This window comes from Ictidomys tridecemlineatus, chromosome 6 (assembly GCF_052094955.1).
Source record: "Ictidomys tridecemlineatus isolate mIctTri1 chromosome 6, mIctTri1.hap1, whole genome shotgun sequence".
Classification (NCBI taxonomy): Eukaryota; Metazoa; Chordata; class Mammalia; order Rodentia; family Sciuridae; genus Ictidomys; species Ictidomys tridecemlineatus.
In genome coordinates, this window is record NC_135482.1 from 73,183,719 (window position 1) to 73,205,438 (window position 21,720).

At 33.1% G+C, this 21,720-nt stretch overlaps 1 protein-coding gene across 8 annotated transcripts in view; it reads right to left on the minus strand.

Annotated features, from left to right (window-relative positions):
* The window catches only part of Lrrk2 (leucine rich repeat kinase 2), a 134,511-nt gene that overhangs the window by 44,915 nt on the left and 67,876 nt on the right, over positions 1 to 21,720 (minus strand). For all 8 annotated transcript variants that reach the window (XR_013422970.1, XM_078014890.1, XM_078014885.1 and 5 more), the window contains 10 exons: positions 21,254 to 21,504; positions 20,833 to 20,981; positions 16,834 to 16,927; positions 14,370 to 14,556; positions 13,071 to 13,252; positions 10,715 to 10,944; positions 10,187 to 10,314; positions 8,627 to 8,845; positions 5,143 to 5,344; positions 4,023 to 4,111 (listed from right to left, as the gene is read on the minus strand). Coding sequence is in view for 7 of the 8 variants with exons in the window: in XM_078014890.1 (XP_077871016.1) it covers positions 4,023 to 4,111; positions 5,143 to 5,344; positions 8,627 to 8,845; positions 10,187 to 10,314; positions 10,715 to 10,944; positions 13,071 to 13,252; positions 14,370 to 14,556; positions 16,834 to 16,927; positions 20,833 to 20,981; positions 21,254 to 21,504 (1,731 nt within the window). In the remaining variant the exon portion in view is untranslated. The remainder of the gene's footprint in view (positions 1 to 4,022; positions 4,112 to 5,142; positions 5,345 to 8,626; positions 8,846 to 10,186; positions 10,315 to 10,714; positions 10,945 to 13,070; positions 13,253 to 14,369; positions 14,557 to 16,833; positions 16,928 to 20,832; positions 20,982 to 21,253; positions 21,505 to 21,720) is intronic.

Genomic DNA, 21,720 nt, shown 5'->3' on the forward strand with positions numbered 1-21,720 from the left:
GCCTTGAGAATGAAATGACACATGTAAAGTTTGCAAAGTGTATATCATAATTTTTAGTATATAATAAGCCCTTATGTGCCATCTATGTACATATTTCAATTAATTTTTTAGCAAATTTATTTGAAAAAGATGTGTATGCTTCATATTTTAGTAGATTTATAATGTTTAAGGGATTCTTAAATAAGTGAAAGCATTATTTTTCATTTTCATGCAGCTAAGTAACATACTAAATTGTAAAATCATTAGGCCCAAGAACTTGTTTCACCCATCTCTACATTTCTATTCTGGGTGTGTAATTTTTATTGAATCAATGAATGCACAAATGATTGGACACACTGGCATCTAATGACAATGGGCTATGGGCCACTGCATAGTAGAAATTGTAGTTTAGACTTTTCTCATGCTGTTACTTTATACAAGATCAGACTGTCCTTAAAATTTAGGAAATGAGGCAAATGGTTTAACCATTTTAGTGTTTTTTAAGTCTTAAGAACCTCTCTAGAAATCTTCTATCTCCAACCATACTTCACATTTTCTTTGTGGCACTCAGCATCGCCAGTTTATTATATGTGGACTTATCAGTTTTTTCCTCTAATTTGAATGCTAGTCTTATGCCTGCACAATTTTGTTAGTGCTATAAGCCCAGCACCAGAATAATATCTGGAACATAGTAAATATTGAATAAGTTTTGTTGAATGAGTGAATTTTGAGCAAATGTGATTGGAGCACTTTATCCTACAGTTAGTTTTAACATCACTGAAGTCAAACTAGTTGGTTAGAAATTGTAATTCTGTCCATCAATTTCTTTATCTTCAACATGGATACTAATAGCACCACTTAAATAGCTGTGGTGAGAATTAAATGAGGTCATCTTTGCGAAATGCACAGTAACCCCCCTCATATGTTAGCCATTTTTATCTATTTATTTTACTTAGACAAATTCATTTTTATCTAACAGCAAGTTTTTATTAACAAAATCATTTTTAAAAGAGCCTGTACTTGATTTTCCTAGTAGATCTATAGTGTCTTATCAATATTTGTACTTGATTTTTCAAAGGTGGAAAATACTAATCTTTCTCTCCCTATACATGTACTACTCAGTCCATCAAGAAATGCATCCCATTTCCCTTACCCTTGAATCTGGCCTTGTGGATGCTCTGGCCACTAGAATGCAGCAGAATTGATGTTTTGCTAGTTCTGAGCCTAGCCTTTAACAGGACTAGTGACTTTTGCTTCATTTCTCTTGATACCCTGCCACCATGTACCTAATTACCCTGTGCTCTTCATTCAGGAAGCCCAACCCAGTCATGGAGAGGCCTCATGGAAGAGCACCAGTACCACCCAAGCCTAAGTGTAGCCTTCTGGGACTTTCCAGCCTCATTCAACAAATGAAACCAATTGAATGGCCATACCAAGATCACGTGGAGCAGAACTACTCAGCTGAAACCAGCTGACCAACAGAAGACTAAGAAATAATATGTTCTTGGTGTTTCAAGCCTCTAAATTTTGGGGTAGCTTATTACATGCCAATAAAATCTAAAGCACTATCTTTTCACCTTTAAAAGCCCCCCCCTACTATTCCTTCAACCTACTAACTACTGTATATACCTGCTAATTTATGCCCTTATTGGAGGAAAGAAACATTTCCAATTTTTTTCTATTTTTTCCCCACATATCATCAAGATTAAATTTCCATGCAAGCCTATTAATGCTCCACCTGATTCTTTAATAGCACTGTTTCATATTTTTTATCATGCAGTTAAATGAGTTTTGCAAACTTCTCCCTGCCTTGACAGAACCTTCCTTAATAAGTTAGTGACCTAACAGCTCAGGGCACACACACTGAGGGTAGGTGGGCTCCTTAGAGCTTCTGCACCATGAAATTATTCCTGCCCTTGTCTTGATGATTCATGGAGGTGAACACCCCTATTTATTTCTGCAGATAAGTATCAGACAAGTTGCTTTGCTTTCACATGGTTATTTATAGCTTTCCTTACCTTTAAATCTAAGTGAAAATGACATTATATTTCAATTTATCAGCATAAATAAAAATGATGGTATTTACTTGGTAAGTTAATAACAAATTTAAATTATCATTTTACCAACATTTTAAGTATGTCTTTCAAAATAACTTTGAGCTGTTTGTATTCTTGATTTAATTTTCACTTAGATTAGCATATTAATACTATAATATGTTAAAGAGAAGGAGAACTTTTATGGAGTTTTGACTTAATTACTCTTAGAATCTTCAGGAATTTTATTGTGCTCATGATAAAAAACTGTTTTTGTTTTCAAAAGGATGATTCTAAATCAAACCTCTTCCTTACTCAACTATAAAGAATATGCTTATCCTAATCTACACATGTGCCACTTCACATGGAAACATCACTCTTGGGCATAAAGTTAGCCTTTTCCTGCCTGGGTGGAGATTCTGATAGCTGCCTACAACAAAATCTGGAGGTTATATTTAAAACTCTCTTTACTACCAGATATATCTACCTACATATATGTTTTATTTTTCTCCCTACCTGACACACTTTCCAAAACTATATGAGTACATTTTTATAGTTTTAAAGATGTTTTTCATTTCCTAACATAATGTTATACAACTACATCAAATATAAAATTAGCTAATATTTACTGCTCACACAGAACTACAGAGGTAATTAATACAGAAGAAGCTATTGTTATCCTCATTTTATGAATGGATAAGAGCTTAAAATGTTAAGAAATGTTAGAAACTCTTTAGAAGATATATCAACACAGGTCAAGCTGAGTCTAGAGCATGTGCCCTTGGTCACATTACTGGTTTTGATATCATTTAATAGATGATGAGTAAAATCACACTTTTCATGGCACACATGCAGAATAATGAAAATCTAACTTAAAAATACATGACAAAATAGTAAAAACTGGCCCATTACAATTAGATGCCAATTACAATAATGTTTCAATATGCTCTCAAATTCCAGAGTATAGGAATTAGTCTCAACTGAGTTCTCTCTTCAAAATACCTTCCTTTATATCCTTAGATAGAATTTAGGAACTAGTATTCTAAATTTGAGGGAACTTAATTATTATTTAATTGGAAGAGATATTTCTAATATAAAAATATATAATTATTTTAGGACCTCATCAAGCCACAGGCAAAACTATAAATTTTGATCATAAACAAGATAATTACCAATGGGTACATGTCTCCTGAGCTCACTGCAGTTTATGATTAAGCTACACACAATCATTCTCAATTGGAGGAATTTTGCACCCTCCAGAAAACTTTTTATCAAAATCTAGATTCATTTTTACTTTTCATAACTGGAAGGGTGCAGCCAGGATCCAGAAAGTATAGACAAAATTGCTGCTATCATCCTATGATGTGCAATAAAGAAGTATGTCGATGGTGTTGAGGCTGAGAAACTCTGAGCTCATGTGTTCTACTTTAGTGATTTTCTATGGTAAATGTATAAAGAAGAATTATTATAACTAATCAATAAAACTCATTGGCATTGGGTTATAAGTGGGAGAACTTATTTTCCATATGGAGTATAAATGCAGAAAAGAGAATCATAACCACCACCATCCAACATTTTCAAAAGCTTATACAGTTTGGACTATGCACTTAAGAGTGGAAACTCCCCTCCATATTATCGAGGTAGAGGTTTTAACAGGCCCATCAACCCAATTTCCTCATATGTGTTTGCCCCAAGGATTTTCATTAGGCCTTTATTCATTGACTAGATGAATAGACAAACTGAACATATTATCAGGGTCTAGAAAAGTGGCAAAGAATACAAGGTACAGTGTTTATCTGTGAGTTGGAAACAGAGACACATAAGTGAACTCTAAGATATCCTCTTCCATGAAGCTCTTTGAACAGCCTTCTCCATGAAGTACTCTGTAGTTTTCTATATTTACAATACTCTAACTGAACACAACTGCTAAGATGCTCAGTGCTCTGGGTTCTATCTGTTCAACTTTTCAATCTCTGCAAATCAAATACCCCTAAAATGTAAGACACCAACCTGGGCCATGACTTTACAAAGCCACTTGGGTTCCACAAAATATAAGTCGCTTAACTGCAGTGCTGGGTCTTGAAAATGAAGAAGGACTCCTGTGCCAAAAATTCATCAAACAGTGAAACATGGAATCTAGAACATACGAATACTGAGGAACTTTAGAGAAAGTCTAGTCCAACTACCTTATCTTACAGATAAGGAACTTTTAGCACAATTAGTGGCAGCACTGGGACTAGAGGCTGGGCATGCTGTTCCCAAGCTCTAAAGTTCATTACTATAAATTAATTATTTTTGAACTATATAAATTGACCATATGTAAGCAAATTTTAGATAAATGCATTGAAGAAGATATACTTATAAAAAATAAAAATCCATAATTTACTTTTCACTTTCTAAATGTACACTCCAAAGACTTATCTTATTTTCAATACAGATTTAAAAAAACACACACAACTTATCACAGTCTATCTGACTAAAGAATAATAAGAAAAGGGAATAGATTATCATAAACATAAGATATTTTTCATATAAAAGAATTCAGGGATCCAAAATAATTTCCCAGACACTTTCTCAAGATGCACAAATTAACTCTCACATTTTTAGCAAGATAATTCCCAGCAAAGACACAATTAGTGCTGCAGTTGGTTTACTATGAGATCCATGAGTGATGAAACAGCAAGATCTGCCAATCAGGAGCTGTGTCATCTCAGACAGCCTTCGACTCTAAATGACCCAGGTAAACCATTGCAGTAAAAAGTATCCTTTACAGCATAAAAATAACTATGACATCCACTAAATTCATTTGACTCTATGAAAGGATATGGGTATGCTCAGTGTTCAATAGCACCTGAACAGCAAAACCACACTCATGTGGGTTCAGGAACCCATGTGTTTTAATTCCTGCTCAGGAGTCCTTAGATGATTTCTAAATTATTTTTTCATGACATGATTATTATTCAACATCCATCCACATAACGATCTTCTAAAAATCAGTGGCCTGTTGTAAGAATTTTATAGACATTCTCTTAAGTTGTAAATATAGTCTATACAAGATTCAGACACATTTTTACAAAGAACTATGACCACGTTTTGAAAAAAGAAATGTGAAACAAATAAACACACAAACCTGATTCATTTAGGAAGTGAACTGCATGAGGAAGCTCATTTTCATCTAACTGCAGCTGATTTTCTTTCACTAGTTGTAATAATCGTTTCCGATCAATTACAGGAAATTCAATTGGCACATTTTTACGCTCTGATAAAATGATTTTCTCAAGTTCTACATAGCAGTCTGGAATTAGCTGCCCAACGACAGGCTGATCTCGAATCTATAAAATTACAAATGATAAGCTGTAAAAAAACTTATTTTATTTTGTATTTGACAGGTGTTTGGTAAATGCAGGGCTAATAGTTTTTATAGAAATGATAGATATATCATTCAGAAATAAATGTGTGAACAAAGTTGAGATACAATGTAAATCTATTTAAATTGTAATGAATAGAACATAAAATTGAAATAAGAAAAGTATGGACACAGGTCAATTTGGAAAGAACTATCAAGTCTATTTTATATACACTTTTTAAATTTTTATTTTTATTTGCTATTTGCACAAAAATATTTATCTAATCATCCGGAAATTTCCTGGCCAAAAAAAAAAATGATAAATTGCTAACCATAACAAAAGGATTTTCTATTTTCTAAAGCCTTAGGCTTATATGCAATCAACATGTTAGCATATGACATCAGTAACTATTAAAGAACTTTGGACACTTTTTTATTAGATAAAATACTCACACCCAGAGGTAAAACGCTAAATTCTGTGCTTGTTGTTTAAAAAATGTTATATTGGCAAATTGTAAATATCAATAATTAAGCCTGGAGACATAAAGTCTTCTCAAGCTATTTTATCTCATGGAACCTTGAACTTCGGAAAATAAGAAATCATCTAAACACAATGATTCTGTCTCAAGAAGGCAACCACTGGGAATCTAATCACTGCTTAATAGTTGAGAAACATATAAAGTAAGCTTTTCAAAGTGTTGTCTTAAGATGATAGTATCTTATAAAATTTCTATAATAAACATATTTTCCAAATGTTTTTGGAAAATACATACACTGATCTTTTTTTTCCTTAAAAAGTTAATTTTAAGTACAAATACAATAGTAACTGAAATGTCTTAAATAACCACCAGATGGCAAACTCTGCCCATTTCTGGATCCCTGATAATTTTTACATATATTTTTAACCTGACAATAACTACCATAACTTAAGCAAACTTATTATGAATAGAAATTCAGTATTATTTGACACACATAAACACAAAAATTTAACTGTTCTTTTCCTACTTATAACAAGAGGGTTAAAGAACCTGATATATAGCACCCATAGCCATTGACTTCCAAGTTCATCAAAAAATGGTTTTTCAAAAAACTGTTTTCTTACATCCTTTGTCCAAGAAAATGAAACAGAATTCTACTAGCCTCCACTTTTAATAATTTTTTTATTATTTAGAAGTTAAGATGAAATAGAACTTTTGAAGTTTATGTTTTAATCTAAGGAAGAAATAAAGGTTTCACAGAAAGCAGAATAGGCAGAAAGGGATGAATTTAATAGGCCTGGGTCACAGGGCCAGGAGGAGAAGCCTGTTCTGATATTAAGCATTATTGTCAGTGCTGACTTTGGTTTTTCCAGCATGTCCTTTTACCTTCATTATCAGGCCATCACCAGACTGAGCCAAAAGAAAAGGAAAAAAGAAAAGAAAAAAGTGTATTCTAAAGATTCTGTTTATAAGGCTAGGGAAATATTAGAGAATAGACAAGATAAAAGGAAAGATGAAAATAAATGGGAGTGGGGAAATAAGATTCTAATCAATTAAAAGCTGCTGTTTGAAGACAGGTTGAAGCATCTCAGGGAGAAAGAATATTCAGGCTCCAGCAGCCTCACCAACCTGGGGTCATCTGAAAGAGTCACTGGTCTACAAAGAAATCCAGAGGGTTTTCAAACCAGTATGTCAAAATGATACATCCATTAGCAGTATATCTTTCTTTAAGTAATATTGCCATTGTTCAAAGTATTTGTTTTCTTCCTTATGTAGAGTTATTTTTAAAGTTCATTTACAAGTGCAAGAAGAAAATTGGCCTTGTTGATTGTGATATCTTGCTACTAGCCAAAAAGCAGTATTAATTCAGCTTAATGAATCAACGCTTCTTCTATAGAATTTTGCTTCAACTAAATTCAGGTTTTTCAAAAACAAATTCATTCTCCACAAAAAGGTCTTCTACAACTTGATATATATTTTGGCAGCAATTTAAAAAATGAAAATTATTAAAATATTTTAAGTAACAGCAAATTTCTTCAAGTGACTAGTATTTTATTTGTTTTTTTAAAAGTGTACTACTCTCAAATTCTATCTCCCACAGAGAGTAGAATAATCTTCAAAGACATAATGCATTCTCCTTACATAAAATGCCACTACTAATCCACCTTCAGTAAAATATTTTAATAACTGTAATAAGCGTGTATCAAAAGATACAAGCATACAACCACAAAGACCATCACATTTATAAATGGCTCATTGGGTTTTGAGTTGGAGCACAACCTATGGAAATGGAATAGAACCAAGCTAACGAGCCAACATGGAGTAATAACCAGGGTGATCACTTAATTTATCATCCAAATTGGAATGCTTTTAGAATGTACTAGAACACTATTAGTCACTATGCTGGGATTGCCTAGGCCAAACAGGACTCTGGCTAAAAACCATGATCTCAAATCATTAGTGCTAATGAGCTAATCCAACTGAGTCCAAATGAAATTCCTCATCATTTGGTCATGCTGAACTATCCAGTGTTTTCCAGTACAGTCTATATCATGTTCCCATTAGAACCCCAGGAAGATTTCTTTCTCCTGCAAGTATTTTTAAAAAAGTATTCTCCCTGATGACAAATACGTTTATATTATATGAATATCTGACTTACCAGAAGAGAACTTTGGGAATTTTTTAAAGTCCTAAAATAAAAAACCTAGTTTGTATGAACTAAGTAATAATTTAGATGCTGCTGAAAACCAAATTAATGATCTTGACCAATAAATGAAAGAGTTGTCTCAAAAGTCTCAAAAGAGTAAAGGGGAAAAAACTGGAATGGGAATCACAGGAACCAGAAACATGAAGGAGCCACTAGGAAGATCAAGCTGTGCATAAAGTGGAAACTCCAAAAGAAAGGAGATGGCGTGGTGAAACAAGAGCCAACAGAAGTTGATGATCTCAAGACCCCGATGTTAATTTGATGGGAAGTTGGGAGAGAAAGGGCATCAGAAGCACTCAGTCTCTCAGTAATATTTTCTCAATGTCCCAGAAACATCCTCTTAGATTCTCTCAGGATCCTGTAATTACTTTTTATTCCTATTTCTATGAATGACAAATGAGGTCTGGTATAAATAAGTAATTATCAAATTGAAAGTAATAATTCTAATGGCTATGAATAAATCCACAATTTTAAGATAATTGCTCTTTTCTCAAGACTTCTGACATTTCTAGAGAGTTGCATAACATGAGAATTAATAAATTATATTTATCTACCAACCTGCAGTATGCATAAGCCATATTACCTTGAAATTGAGACTCTCATTTATGATGGTTTTCCGAAGTTTTGCCAAAGCGTCAGACTCTTCCGTGGCATTCACAAAGTGGTAATCTCGTATTGCAGGGAACCCTCGCTTATTCAAGAGCTCCTTGGTGATTTTGCTTATGCAGGCTTTGCGCTGCTTCTCATCAGAAACGTCCAAATGAGTGCCAACAAGAATCACAGGGGATGAAGAAGCCCGAGCCTATAGGGAAAAAAAAGAAAGAAAGAAAACAATCTAATTAATGTTTGCTTTCTGCTGAAATTTGTTTTGTATGAAATTCAGTTGAATGAAAATGAAAACCTAAAAAACATTAGAAGAAAATAATAACTGTTTTTCTTCTTGTTATGGTTTGAATTTTTCCCCCAAAGTACATATATTGGAAATTTAATTCCCAAGGCAGCAATGTTGAGAGGTGACCTTTATGTAGGGATTAGGCCCTGAGGGCTCTTTCTTATATGAGTTGTCATTGCAGAAGTGGGCTCCTAATAAAGGATGAATATGGTTCCCTCCTCTTGCCTTCTTCCCTGCATGTATACCCTGTTGCCTGTCTGCCTTCTGCCATGGAATGACACAGCAAGAAGCCCTCGTATGATACCAACCCCTCCATCTTGGACTTGCCAGCATCCACATAAGAAATAAATCACTGTTCTTTATAAATTTCCCAGACTCAGTTCATCTGTTAAAGCAACACAAAATGGACCTAGACATTTCCTTAAACCTCAAAGAAAAAAAAATATGTCTTTAAGAAAAGCTTATAAATCATTTTATGTCCATTTTTAACACAATTCTTACCATTTTTTCAGGTGACCTACATTAAAGTAGTAGTGTTATTTTTCTTTCCTTTTTATTTCATGCTTAAAATGGGTTATTTGCTAAATGTGCTTCTAAAAAAAGCATTCAATAAATCCTCAAACTACATCAAAGTAATATAACATGGTTTATATTTTCTTTTCCATATTTGCCAATTTTATCTCCTGGATTCACTTAAAAGTCATTCAATCTGTAGTCTATCATGAAAGAAAAAAGTCACTAAGCAGTTATTACTGTCACTATAATATTTCCCACATCACTGTATGTGTAAATGAGAAGAAAGTCAAGAAAAGAGAAGTTTCAAAAAATCACCCAGATTATAAAACAATTGCAAATGCAGTCCAGATCCATTCCCAAATGTTTGGACACAGGGTTCCAAAGGACTTCATGCTCACAGAGGAGCCCACTGGAGCATCACTCAATGAGCATGTACTCTTTCCATTTAAAAATAATATGATGGAAAATAGTGAATATATTTATTTTCAAGTTTAACAGCATAAAAGGACTCAGGAGCTGATAACATTCATCAAATGGAGCTCTTTGTTGTCTCCTCATGACTTCACACTCTAAAAATTTCCCAACTCAAAATTTAGTGCTTCTGACCTAAAAAACAAAAACAAAAAGCAACACCCCCACCAAAAAAAAACCCAAACCCTGCCTATTTGAAGAGATTGTTTGCCTAAAATAAATTATATTATACAAAGACTAGAAAACTGGGATTAAACATATTACCTTTATGTTAAAGAGCCAGGGCTTCATGGCGTCCACTTCAGCCTGCCCTTTGCTAAGGTCATAGACAGCAAGATACAATGCCCGTTGGGTCATGAAATGGGGATGAGTACTGTAGAATTCCTCACGACCTAAATGAAGATTAGAGAGGGGTTTTGTTTTGGTTAGGTTTGGGTTTTTGTTTTTTTTGTTTTTTTGTTTTTTTGGTTTTTTTTCAGTCTTCCAGGTAATAGGCAAGATTTTTTTTATAAAAATGGTGGGAGGATAATACTATTGATCTTAAAAGAGAAAAACAACAGGTTATGTTTGGAGGGCTACAGTGGATTTTACCAGAGATAAACAACATTTAGTGTATGTATCCACTGCCAATCAAGTAGTTAGCTTAAGCAGCCCCTATTGATTGAAATGACTTTGAAATAATTCCATAACTACTAGCTCTTTGCTGTACTTGAACAGAAAAGTCAAGTTTTTAAATTTCTGCTATGAATAAATGATAAAAGTGAACAAATGAATACCTAGAGAAATAAATACCTGCAAAATCCCAAACGTTTAGAATGAGGTCTTTCTTCTTTTTGCCTCTTATTAGAATAGGCCAGTCTTTCACATCTATGCCAACCGTGGGCCCCTGCATTTCAAGATCTGATTTCTTGATTTTCATCAGTTGCTGCAATAAGGTGGTTTTACCACTCCCAGTATTTCCCACAATCATAAGTTTCATTCTGTTATAGGGCACAGCCTTTTTTAACCGCTGTTGAAGAAACCTGGTATTTGAAGAAAAATAAAATAATAAACTGCTTAATAATATATTTGGGATTTAGGAGGATTCTCAGACATTGAATATTTTGGAATATCAATATGCAAAAGCCTGCATAGTTCATATTACTAACAATGTAAATACCTTGCTGTGCATTATTAATACATGTTTTTGTTAGTTATTTCAGAGTAGTTGATAAAGTTTGTAGCATTACCAAATATAACAGCATGTTACACTATCACCAGAAATAATAAAACACCAACACATTTGTAATACTAATTAGGATGCAGTGTATATCCATACACACACACATACATATATATGTGTCATTGTGTGGATATCTGTGTATATGTGTACAATCTGAATTTAAATAGTACAATTACAATCTTAAATATGTAAAATGTAAAAATTTTGTAATGCCCATATGATTCAGAACAAAGGTAGAGTGTATTGCATACTGTATTGCATACTAAAGTTTGATAATGAGGTTATATTAGTTTTGGAGTATACATATATTATATATATAGTATATATGATCTATATATATTTTATATACAATGTATGCATATGTATAATGTACACAAATAAGGAGCTCGTATTGGTTACAATATAAATGTATATATATAAACTTTGACACTAACAGCATATATTAATATATTGCTATTACTAATAATCAAGGTAAACATAACTGAAACAAACTAGAAGTGTTACAAGTAAGCCAAACAAAACCACCTTTAAAATAATAGATTTAAAGTGTTATAAAAAATATAATGGATAGAGAAAGACATATTTGAAACTATGCTAAAATGTTGCTACAGTTTAAAATTAAACAATATGCAAATTTTAGAGAATACTGATCCACACCAATAACTAATGTGACCAGGATTCCTGATGATATGATCAAAAGGCAACATTATTTTAATTGATTTATTAATTAAGAATTTGCCACTCTTTGAAAAAAAAGTCAAAAAAGCAAATGATGCTTACAATTTATAAGCTATTCCGGGTATTTTGTCTTTTCTAAAATTGTTAAATGTGTTTTTAAATATTTCATTATACGGTAGCTTGATAAAATATGGCATAATACATTGGAAACTAATTCTTCTAAATGTTTAGTAAGAATGAAACCAACTATTATGTAAGTGCCATTTCCAATTTCAGGAAGAGAAACAGGTAAATACGCAGGATGAAGGGTAGTTGTGTTAGGCACAGAAGGTGACAAATACTTTTCTTCACAATTAAATCATGTTCAGAAGTTCAGAAAATTGAACCCTTCCTCATAGAAACATACAAAAAAACTTAAAAATAGATTTAATAGAATTGAAGTAGTAGAGTATTGCTTAAGCGTAAAACACTTAAACCTTCTTGTAAACCAGGCTCTGTGTTGGATGCCAGGAATCTATTTGAAATAGAGAGTGTACACATCCTTGATCCCTGCCTTAGTGGGTACTACAGTCAAGGTAAGGATACACTAAGAGATGTTCATTGAGATGAGGCCTGCAAGATAACTGGAGTTATTTTGTAGAAAAGGGAATAAAAGATGTTATAAGGATACAGTAATAAGACTAACAGGCTAAAAGAGAACAACAGATAGAAACAAATCTATTATCGAAGATATTTTAAGTTTAAAGACAGTAATATTTGTGAAGTTCACAAAGCTTCAAAAACAATCAAGATGAGTAGGTTAATCACCCTCATAGGAAAATCAAAATTAATAATCTATCATGTCAGTAACTAAAATGCTATCGATTATAATAGTCATGTTAACTATTTGCTGTATGAAATTCAGTGTGAGCTGTTATTATTCTCTGCTGTATTTCTTTAGATTATATAATTGGTAACAAGAAACCAAATACATAGTAGTATCTATTTTCTGCTATAATCCATTTCTACTGAACAGAATGGTAAGGAGAAGCCATTATTTCAACATTAGCTTGGCTACAAGGAATGAAAAGTCTTGGCAGTAGCACCATAACAACTCACCTATTAAATTAAAGGCAAATGGCACATAGAATGTTAATGTCAAATAGTACTATTCATTTTTCCTAAATTGTAACATAAATCCATCAAAATCACAGACTGAGGAAATCTGAGACAAAATTGATTTTAAAAAATAATATAGAATTATCTGACCTTATGATGTCTTTGGCTTTACATCCTATGTGTTTAAAATCAAAATTAAGACGCAATTCATCCAAAGGAAGATCCCATATTTTGCTTAATTTCCCCATCTCATTGGGAAAAGATCTCAGTTCCAAGTTGTAACTAACATCAAGAGATGTCAGATTTTCAAGACAGCCAATCTCAGGAGGAATCTTAATGAAATAAAAAAGGGCAAAACCTGTTGGTGGGAAGGAAGAGATGTACACTGGCAGGAAACAAGATGACAGGAAACAAGAAAAACCCCAAGATTCCATCAGCGACTTGCACAACCTTTCATCAGAGCTTGAAAACGCTCCAAAGGCTTGTCTAAAGTGTCCCGTATCCAGGTTATAAAAACAAAAACATACGTGTAAAGAACTCAGCCCCAATCTATGCAACTTACTTCTAACTTTCAAAACCCAATCTCCATTGGGAGATCATCTCCTCACAACAGTGGAAGTAAAGAATTTTTTTATAGTTATCCAAATTCACTATCTGTGGCTTCCAGATTGTCTATGTTCTTTAGGAAATGTTGAAGAAAATTTCATTATAAACGTAACATGGAATGTGCTGTTGTTAAGCTACAACCAAATTTTATACTTTAGATAGCAACCTAATTGGAGTAGGGTTTTTATTTTCCCTATTCCAAATTTTTAATCAATCTATATTACATTTATGACAGAAAACATTCACTGGTTGGCAAAAAATCAGGTATTAAAAATAAAAGTATTCAGTTATTCTGAACCTTTAGTATAAGACTCTTTTTTGTTGTTGTTTGTTTTTATAGGAAGTAGGTTTGAACTTGACAAGAAAAAATATTTTCTGAGACATGTGTATAATCAGTTTCAGATTTATAACAAAGGAAACAGATCAAAGCAAAGGAGGCTAATCTATTTTGTTGAGAGGTAGCACAGTGGAGGAAAGCAGAAATTTCAGAAGGGAGGAAAGAAAATCTGTAAAAACACAGGCTATATATAGCTAAGTTGCACCTGGAAAAATGTACAGTATCTGAGAGTCGGCTCACAGTAAAAATGTAGTGACACAAAGACACTTGTGTCATTACATGCATTCATAAATAATAGCACATATTTGTGTAACTCTTTAAAATATAGCACAAAATTTTTTAAAAAATTAAGGCATATTATTACATTTATTTACCACAGGGTATAATTACATCTTACATCTAAAGTAAAAAATATCAAATAACAGATTTTAAAACAATAATTTGCAATAATGCAAATTACAAAACATACTTTAAAATTGTCAATAATATTAAATAAAGTTTCTTACCTCTTTCAATTTATTATGAGAAAGATGTAGTTTCTCTACTCTAGACCATGTGTATGCTTTCTCACTCAAGTCCAAGATGCTGATCTGATTATAGCTAAATAAAAGTTCCCTTAAGTTCAAAGATTTCCAGTGTGCAGGACCTGGCAGACATTCAATATCATTGCTGCTCATATCTAAGGACCGCAAGCTAAAACAATACAATTTCAGATGAAAATCAAAAGAGGGTTTCCAAAATACATGGAATAACATTTCAAGTAATTTTCATCAAACTGAATATAAGAAGTAAATTTCAAAATAACATTATTTACACATAAATATGCATGTAAATTTGTGTATACATATAGGCATACATGGGTTGGAAAAAAGGCATGATTCACTGGGAAGGAAACTGATGTAAGAACCATTAAAAAATTGATTCTCTTGCACAGCAGGTTGACTATAGATAACAATAGTGTATTTTTTGAAAAATAAAAAAGCTGCAAGAAAGGAGTTTGAATGCTTTCACCATAAATAAATAATCATTTAAGGAGATAGATATATTTACCCTGATTGAACATTAAATGATGTCTATACCTATTGAAAGATTACATGGCACACCATAAGGTGTAGGGGGGTTAGGGATAGTTAAAGGTTTTTTTTTTTTTTTTTTTAAGAAAAAAACATAGAAGTCAAATTTTCCTACTTTAGGCACATATAAATGTCAATAATCTTGGAATGAGGAAAAGTTCCCATGTTTTACAAATGGGCTACATGAGATTCCACATTTAACACTTAAAAATGGCCATTAAGATTTCTGCCTTTTATACAAGATTTAGCCCCTACTTATCATTTATATGGGATGGTTTTCACTCATTACAGAGGAGATTCTTCCTAGGTTGAGTACTAGAGTCAATTATCATTGTATATGGGTGTAGCTTCTTACCAGCTTATGTCAGAGTGGTAATCATCACAGCGCTGAGCTGGGACTTGGCATGTAATAGGCCCCCCATGCAAACTGATTGTTTTCATGCTGGAGTGTTACACCAGGAAATAGCAAAAAACACATCACACATGAGCGTGTGAGTGTAGGAAGAATAGAAAGTCAAGGACTGTGGTATATTTGACTATGCTAAAGACTACCTGGACTTTTACAACTACACACTGACCACTTTTCCTCAGAGTATTTGAAACTTAAAGAATTAATTCTAAGCTCACATAGTAATTCAGCCTGATAGACTAAAGTTCAGGTCTGCACAGTGCTCCTATGTCAAAACGTTACTATATTTTGTCCTCATCATCTTTTTAAAATGCATGGAAAACAAAAAAAGGAATTTGACTATATTAGAGATGAAACTTTCCTGTCAGACAAGCAATGCAATTGAGACAAAGCTGAGAATCACTAGGTTTTCCTGAAGCACTGCCTCAATAGCCTCAGCTAGGACTTGAACTGGCCAAATGCATGTGCGTTTGCAAAACCCAAGAAATGCATCCATTTAATGAAAACCTAAGTCTGAGGATGGTACCTAAGGAATAATTGTAATAGGGACTGGGTAACATCTTTGGTTCCCTGGGAGGAAACTTTCTTTATGGCATGTTATCTCCTAGCCAAATATCATAAATATTTGGCTTTCACACATAATTTCAGGAGTATACTGTGTTTAATTACATAGGACCACCTCTATGCAATAGGTGCTCCCACGATAGAGTCGATAGGCTAACACTGATACAACCACTGTTTAAGAACTATGACTCTGGGGAAGTATCTTATCAGTCTACTGAGTTTAAAAAGTGGAGATAATAACAATAGCGATCTTTTGGGATCATTAGGAAGATTAAACACATGGCCCACTGTAGAACAGTTAGGATAGTGCCTGGCATATTCTAAGCTAAATTTAAGTATTTTATGTTCATCTGACACCTTCTATGACTAGATTATAAGAAGCATGATTTGTCCACATATGTATACATGTATATATTTACATATTTGGTTTATAATGTGTGACACAATAGTATTTAAAATGACAACACATTTGAGATGTAATCGATACCTGAATCTATAGTTAACAGAAAGTTTTCACTTCCAATGAAATTAACCAAATCCCCCGCCCCCACGTAGATATAAAAAAATTATCCAAACGTCAAAAATGTCATTCAATCATATTTTAGGTATGACTTTAAAGTTAGTAGTATTTTGGCAACATATCAACCTCTGAAAGCAACTGAAATTTTGAAATTTCATTTGAATACAATAATGTAGCAACTAATTAAACACTCTTAAATTGTTTCTAGAAAATAACCCAATAAATTAATATAAAAGTTTAAAGACTTGGATATTTTGTCTAGTGAAAGTGAAACATTTACACATACAAAAACCTTAAACCAAGTAGTTTAGAAATTAATTAAATTCATATGCCAAAATCAAAACCATGTTTCTAAAGGTTCTGTTCTATCTCGTGTGGTTTTAAAATTAAAATAATAAACTTACTGTGGTAGATTTAAAATTGCATCTGGAATACATGTAAATTTGTTTTGAGATAATTTTAGGCTTGTTATAGAAGAAGGCAAGAAAGGCATAGCAGCTAAAATAAAATAAAAATGAGATAATGAACATTTTAATCATTAACCATATTTCTATTAGATTCAATAAGAACATCTACCAGTGACATCATGATTTAATTTCCATTTTACACCATTAGTACTAAAATATTTACTTTAAAAGTAAGGTAATATCTTTAACATTTATGCCAAACAATAAAACAATACATACTGATCAGAATTGTTAGTCTATAAGCTTTTAAATGACTATATAAATATAAACTCATGGATCCCACAATTGTAAGGTAAAAATTAAATTACTCTTAAGTAACCAAAACAAAACACACTTGAACACTTTGCTAATACACAGTAGTATAAAAATAGAAATCATTCATGGTACCATCTGAAAAAGAGTTCCTATGTGTTCTAAAGCACATGAAACCAAGAATTAATAACTGGGACAGCATCAAATTTAAAGGCTTATGCACAGTAAAGGAAACAAAAGTGTGAAGAGAGAGTCTGCAGAATGGGAGATCTTTTCCACTGCTCCTCAGGTAGGACATTAATATGCAGACTATATAGATTTCAAAAAACTTAAAACCAAAAAAAAACACAATTAATAAATGGCCAAAAGAACTAAACAGAGACGTATCAAAATAAGAAATACAAATAGCCCATATATGAAAAAATATTCAACATCTCTATGTTGAGATCTCATCTCACTCAGAATGGTAATTATCAAAAATACCAATAATAATAAATGATAGCAAGGATGTGGAGGGATAGGTATATTCATACTTTGTTGGTAGGACTGAAAATTAGAACCATTCTGGAAAGTAATATAGAGATGCCTCAAAAACTAGAAATGGAACCTCCATATGACCAACCCAGCTATCCCACAAAAGATCTAAAACCAACATCTAGAGGGATGCAGCCACATCAATGTTTATAGCAGCACCATTCACCATAGCCGGGCAATGGAATCAGCCTAGGTGCTCATCTACAGATGAATGGAACAAGAAAATGTGATCTTTGCCACTGCTCCTCAGGTAGGACATTAATATCCAGAATATATAAATATTATATATTATAAATAAATATATATGTAAAATGGAGTTTTACTCAGCCAGAGAGAAGAATGAAATCGTGTCATTTGCTGGTAAATAGATGGAAATTGAGAACATCATGCTAAGTAAAATAAGTCACTGCGAATGTTTTTGAATGTTTTCTCTCATATTCAGAAGCTAGACAAAAATAGGAGGAAAAAAAAGGGGGGTACCTTGAAAATAGTCAAGAGATCAGTGACGTAGGGGAAGGGGCTTGAGGGGGAGGGAGGAGAAATGGGAAAGGGGAGGAATTGCTGAAAAAAAGGACCAATTATCCTATGTACATATATAAATATACCACAGTAATTTCACAGTTATGTATATCCATAATATTTTTTAAAAACTATAAATAAATAGGAGAAAGATCAGTAGAGGAAAGGGAACGGAGAGGGAAGAAGGAAGGGAAAGGGGACGTACTGGGGATTGAATTAGAGCAAATTATCACTCAATTGTTGTATAATTGTGTCAAATGAACTATGATATCTATAATAAACTAGTAAAAAAGTGCTTTATGGAAAAATAAAGAAGGTTACTTAATAAAAGTATTATTTGATCACATGATTTTATGAGATTTGGGAAACATTATGTAAAATAGAGTATCTCAGAATTCTCACTATTACAGCATATTTGATAATTTTTCAAGAGGGAAATACAACATAAGTTACCTCCAGGAATAAAGGCATGTGGAACACAATTTGGAAAACTGAGCAAGTCAGACAGCCTGTTCTCTCATCTGTGAAACAGTGCAGTCAGACCAGAGGAACTCATATCATCTAGAATCTTAATTCTAGATGTTTTAGTTCTACAAATTTATGGCTCTATGAAAATGACTTGAGAAATTATTTCTTAGCATTTTCAAGGGTAAAATATGGGTTATATTTTATCTAAAAAATCTTCAAAGGTCAAAATGTTCTAAGACATTTTCAGAAGCTATTTTTCCTGAGGAGCAAAGCAATACAAATTGTACCTCACCTGTTTACAAAATGTAGTTGTGACAAAATGAATAAATAGAAATGACTCTCTACTAAAAATTAAAAGTCGTGTGGTTCAGATGCTATGTATGTGGAAAATACTCCACATCAAAGAACTGAAAATTCATTTCACATGGCATTATTTTTAAAGGTTAGTGGCCTCATTCAGATGCCCTCCTTTGGTCATTTTCTAAACATAAAGCCACTTTGCAAACCATTAAGGTTGTATAGTTCTGTTATATCCTGGATTTCCAATGTCCCCCAAAGACCCATTTGTTGAAGGCTTGGTCCCCAGCCCATGGCACTATTGGGAGTTGGTGGAACCTCTAGTAAGTGGGGCTTGCCTCTGAAGGGCATATAGGAACCCAACCTAGGCCCTTTTGCTCTCTCTTCACTTTCCACCACCATGAGACAGGCAGCCACCTCTATCGCATGCACCCACCTTTCTATGCTGCACTATTATAGACCCAAAGAAAAAGAGCCAACTCATTATGAACTGGAATCTCTGAAACTGTGACCCAGTTTCAGATTCATGATAGGAATATGGTCAATACTCAGAATAGTGTGAGACTTAGAGGGACGTTTTGAAAAAGGAGGAAAATATTATGCAAATTAAAATGACTCTTATAATCACTAACTTCTGAAAGTTCTGACAAATGAGAACATTTTGAAACAGGTACTCAAACTCTATTCTGCTATTAAACAGTGTTAAGAATTTCTCTTACTGAGTTGGCTGTTTAATAATCACAAGAGTGACAAAATCATGCCATCCTCATTAAAATAAAAAATGGGGGATACTTATGTATTGCCATAAATGTATTTTGTCCCATAATATTAGAACATTCAGCTAGAATCCAAAGGAACATAATACCCTGTATTAACTGACACTCTAAGTCAGGATGTTCTCCAACTTTCAATCGAGATAATGATCATATTGAATATTGGAGTAGTGTCCTACAAAAAGCAAGAACTGAACTGGACATGCATTAACTTTACTAATTTGAAAACCATTAAGTTTTATTTCTTAAAACAGCAGCAGTAATAGAATTGCACTTATAATCCCCCAAACTTGCTAAAGAAACTTCAGTAGGAAATTCAATACCCCATGAGGATGCTTCACCCAGCTCAGATGGACAGGTGCATATTTTGTTTAGACCAAAAGGAACCACAGTGTAATTACTATTTTAAGCCAAGTAACTATCTTTTTTGCTTATGACAACAGTGACATGCTAATTATCATTTAATTAGAGATATTTTTACAGAACTTTTTTAGAGAAGCTTTAGGTTTACAGAAAATTTAATGGAAAACATAGTTTCCATATATACCTTCTCCCCTCAACACCAAGTCCACCTCCCCACATGCTTTTCCCCTGGCATTAACAACTTGCATTAGTTTGACATATTTATGACATCATGACCGCCCAATGTTTGTGGTCTACTTCAGGATTCACTCCTTATATTATGGATTTTATTGATTTTGACAAAGTACATAACTTGTGCCCACCATTATATCATCACATAGGGTAGCTTCGCTGCCCTGAAAATCCTCTGTGTGGCACCTAGTGATTCCTCCCTCCTTCCAAATCACTGGTAACCACTGTTCTTTTTTCCTATCCCAATAGTTTTGCCTTTTCCAGACCATCTGATAAATGGCATCAAACCGTATGTGGCCTTTTCAGATTGGCTTCTTTCACTTAAATATATATTTAAATTCCCTCTATGTCTTTTCATAGCTGGATATCTCTTTATTTTTTATTATCAATTTGCTAACTTTATTTATGAAACAGCACCCTTAAATTCCCACCTAAAATATCCATACATGACACATCCTTCAAAGTTCTGGTAAGGAGGAGGCCCACACTGAACACTTACCAAGAGAGTTCATTCTGGCACTGAAACTCTCCACTTTCGGAGAAGCCTCAAGAAAGTTCTCTGGTAGAGACGAAATTTGGTTTTTACTAAGGTTTAAAGTCTTTAGTTCCTTCAGGCTCATAGGGGAACATATCCCTGATATTTTATTTCTAGTTATAAAAGACAAAAATGAGGATTAAATTTCATAAACTCATAGGCTAGCATGGGAAAAAAAACAATTTTCCTTCAAACAATAGCATTAAAGCATATATATTCATTTTAAAATAGGTTGTGAAAACAAGTCAACCAATAAAAACTGTAACGATGATTGCCTCAGTCTTTTACTACATTTTTGTTTAAAACTCATTGCAATGGAAATGTAAGCATATTTTACAAATCCTAGAAAGTTCAAGGTAATGAACTTAATGAATCGTCTTCTTACCCTTCTAAAATGAGCTGTTCAAGTTTCTCCACCACATTCGAGAGGTTCTCAGGAACAGCAGAAAGCTGGTTATATGACAGGTTAAACTGCTTCAGCGATAGGCACTTCACTGCAGGATCCAAAACTACCAGAGGTCCGATGTCATTACGAGAGACATCAAGGTTGACGATACAATTCATTTTCAACAGGTAAGAGGGAAATGATGTAAATTTATTACTGTGCAAATCCAAATGTGTCAAACACTTCAGAGTCTGAAAAGACAATATTTTTAAAATTCTAAAATGAACCATCTGAGAAACTTAAGTTTAGCTGCTATTTCTGCTTTCATATCTCTGGTAACTAGAACCATCAGAACATTTTTTTAAAATTAAAAGCACAAGTAACAGCAGAATTTCAGTAAAAATACTTACTGATCCAACCATCTCCATTATAGCAAGAGTAAGATCAGGAAAAATACAATAGTTATT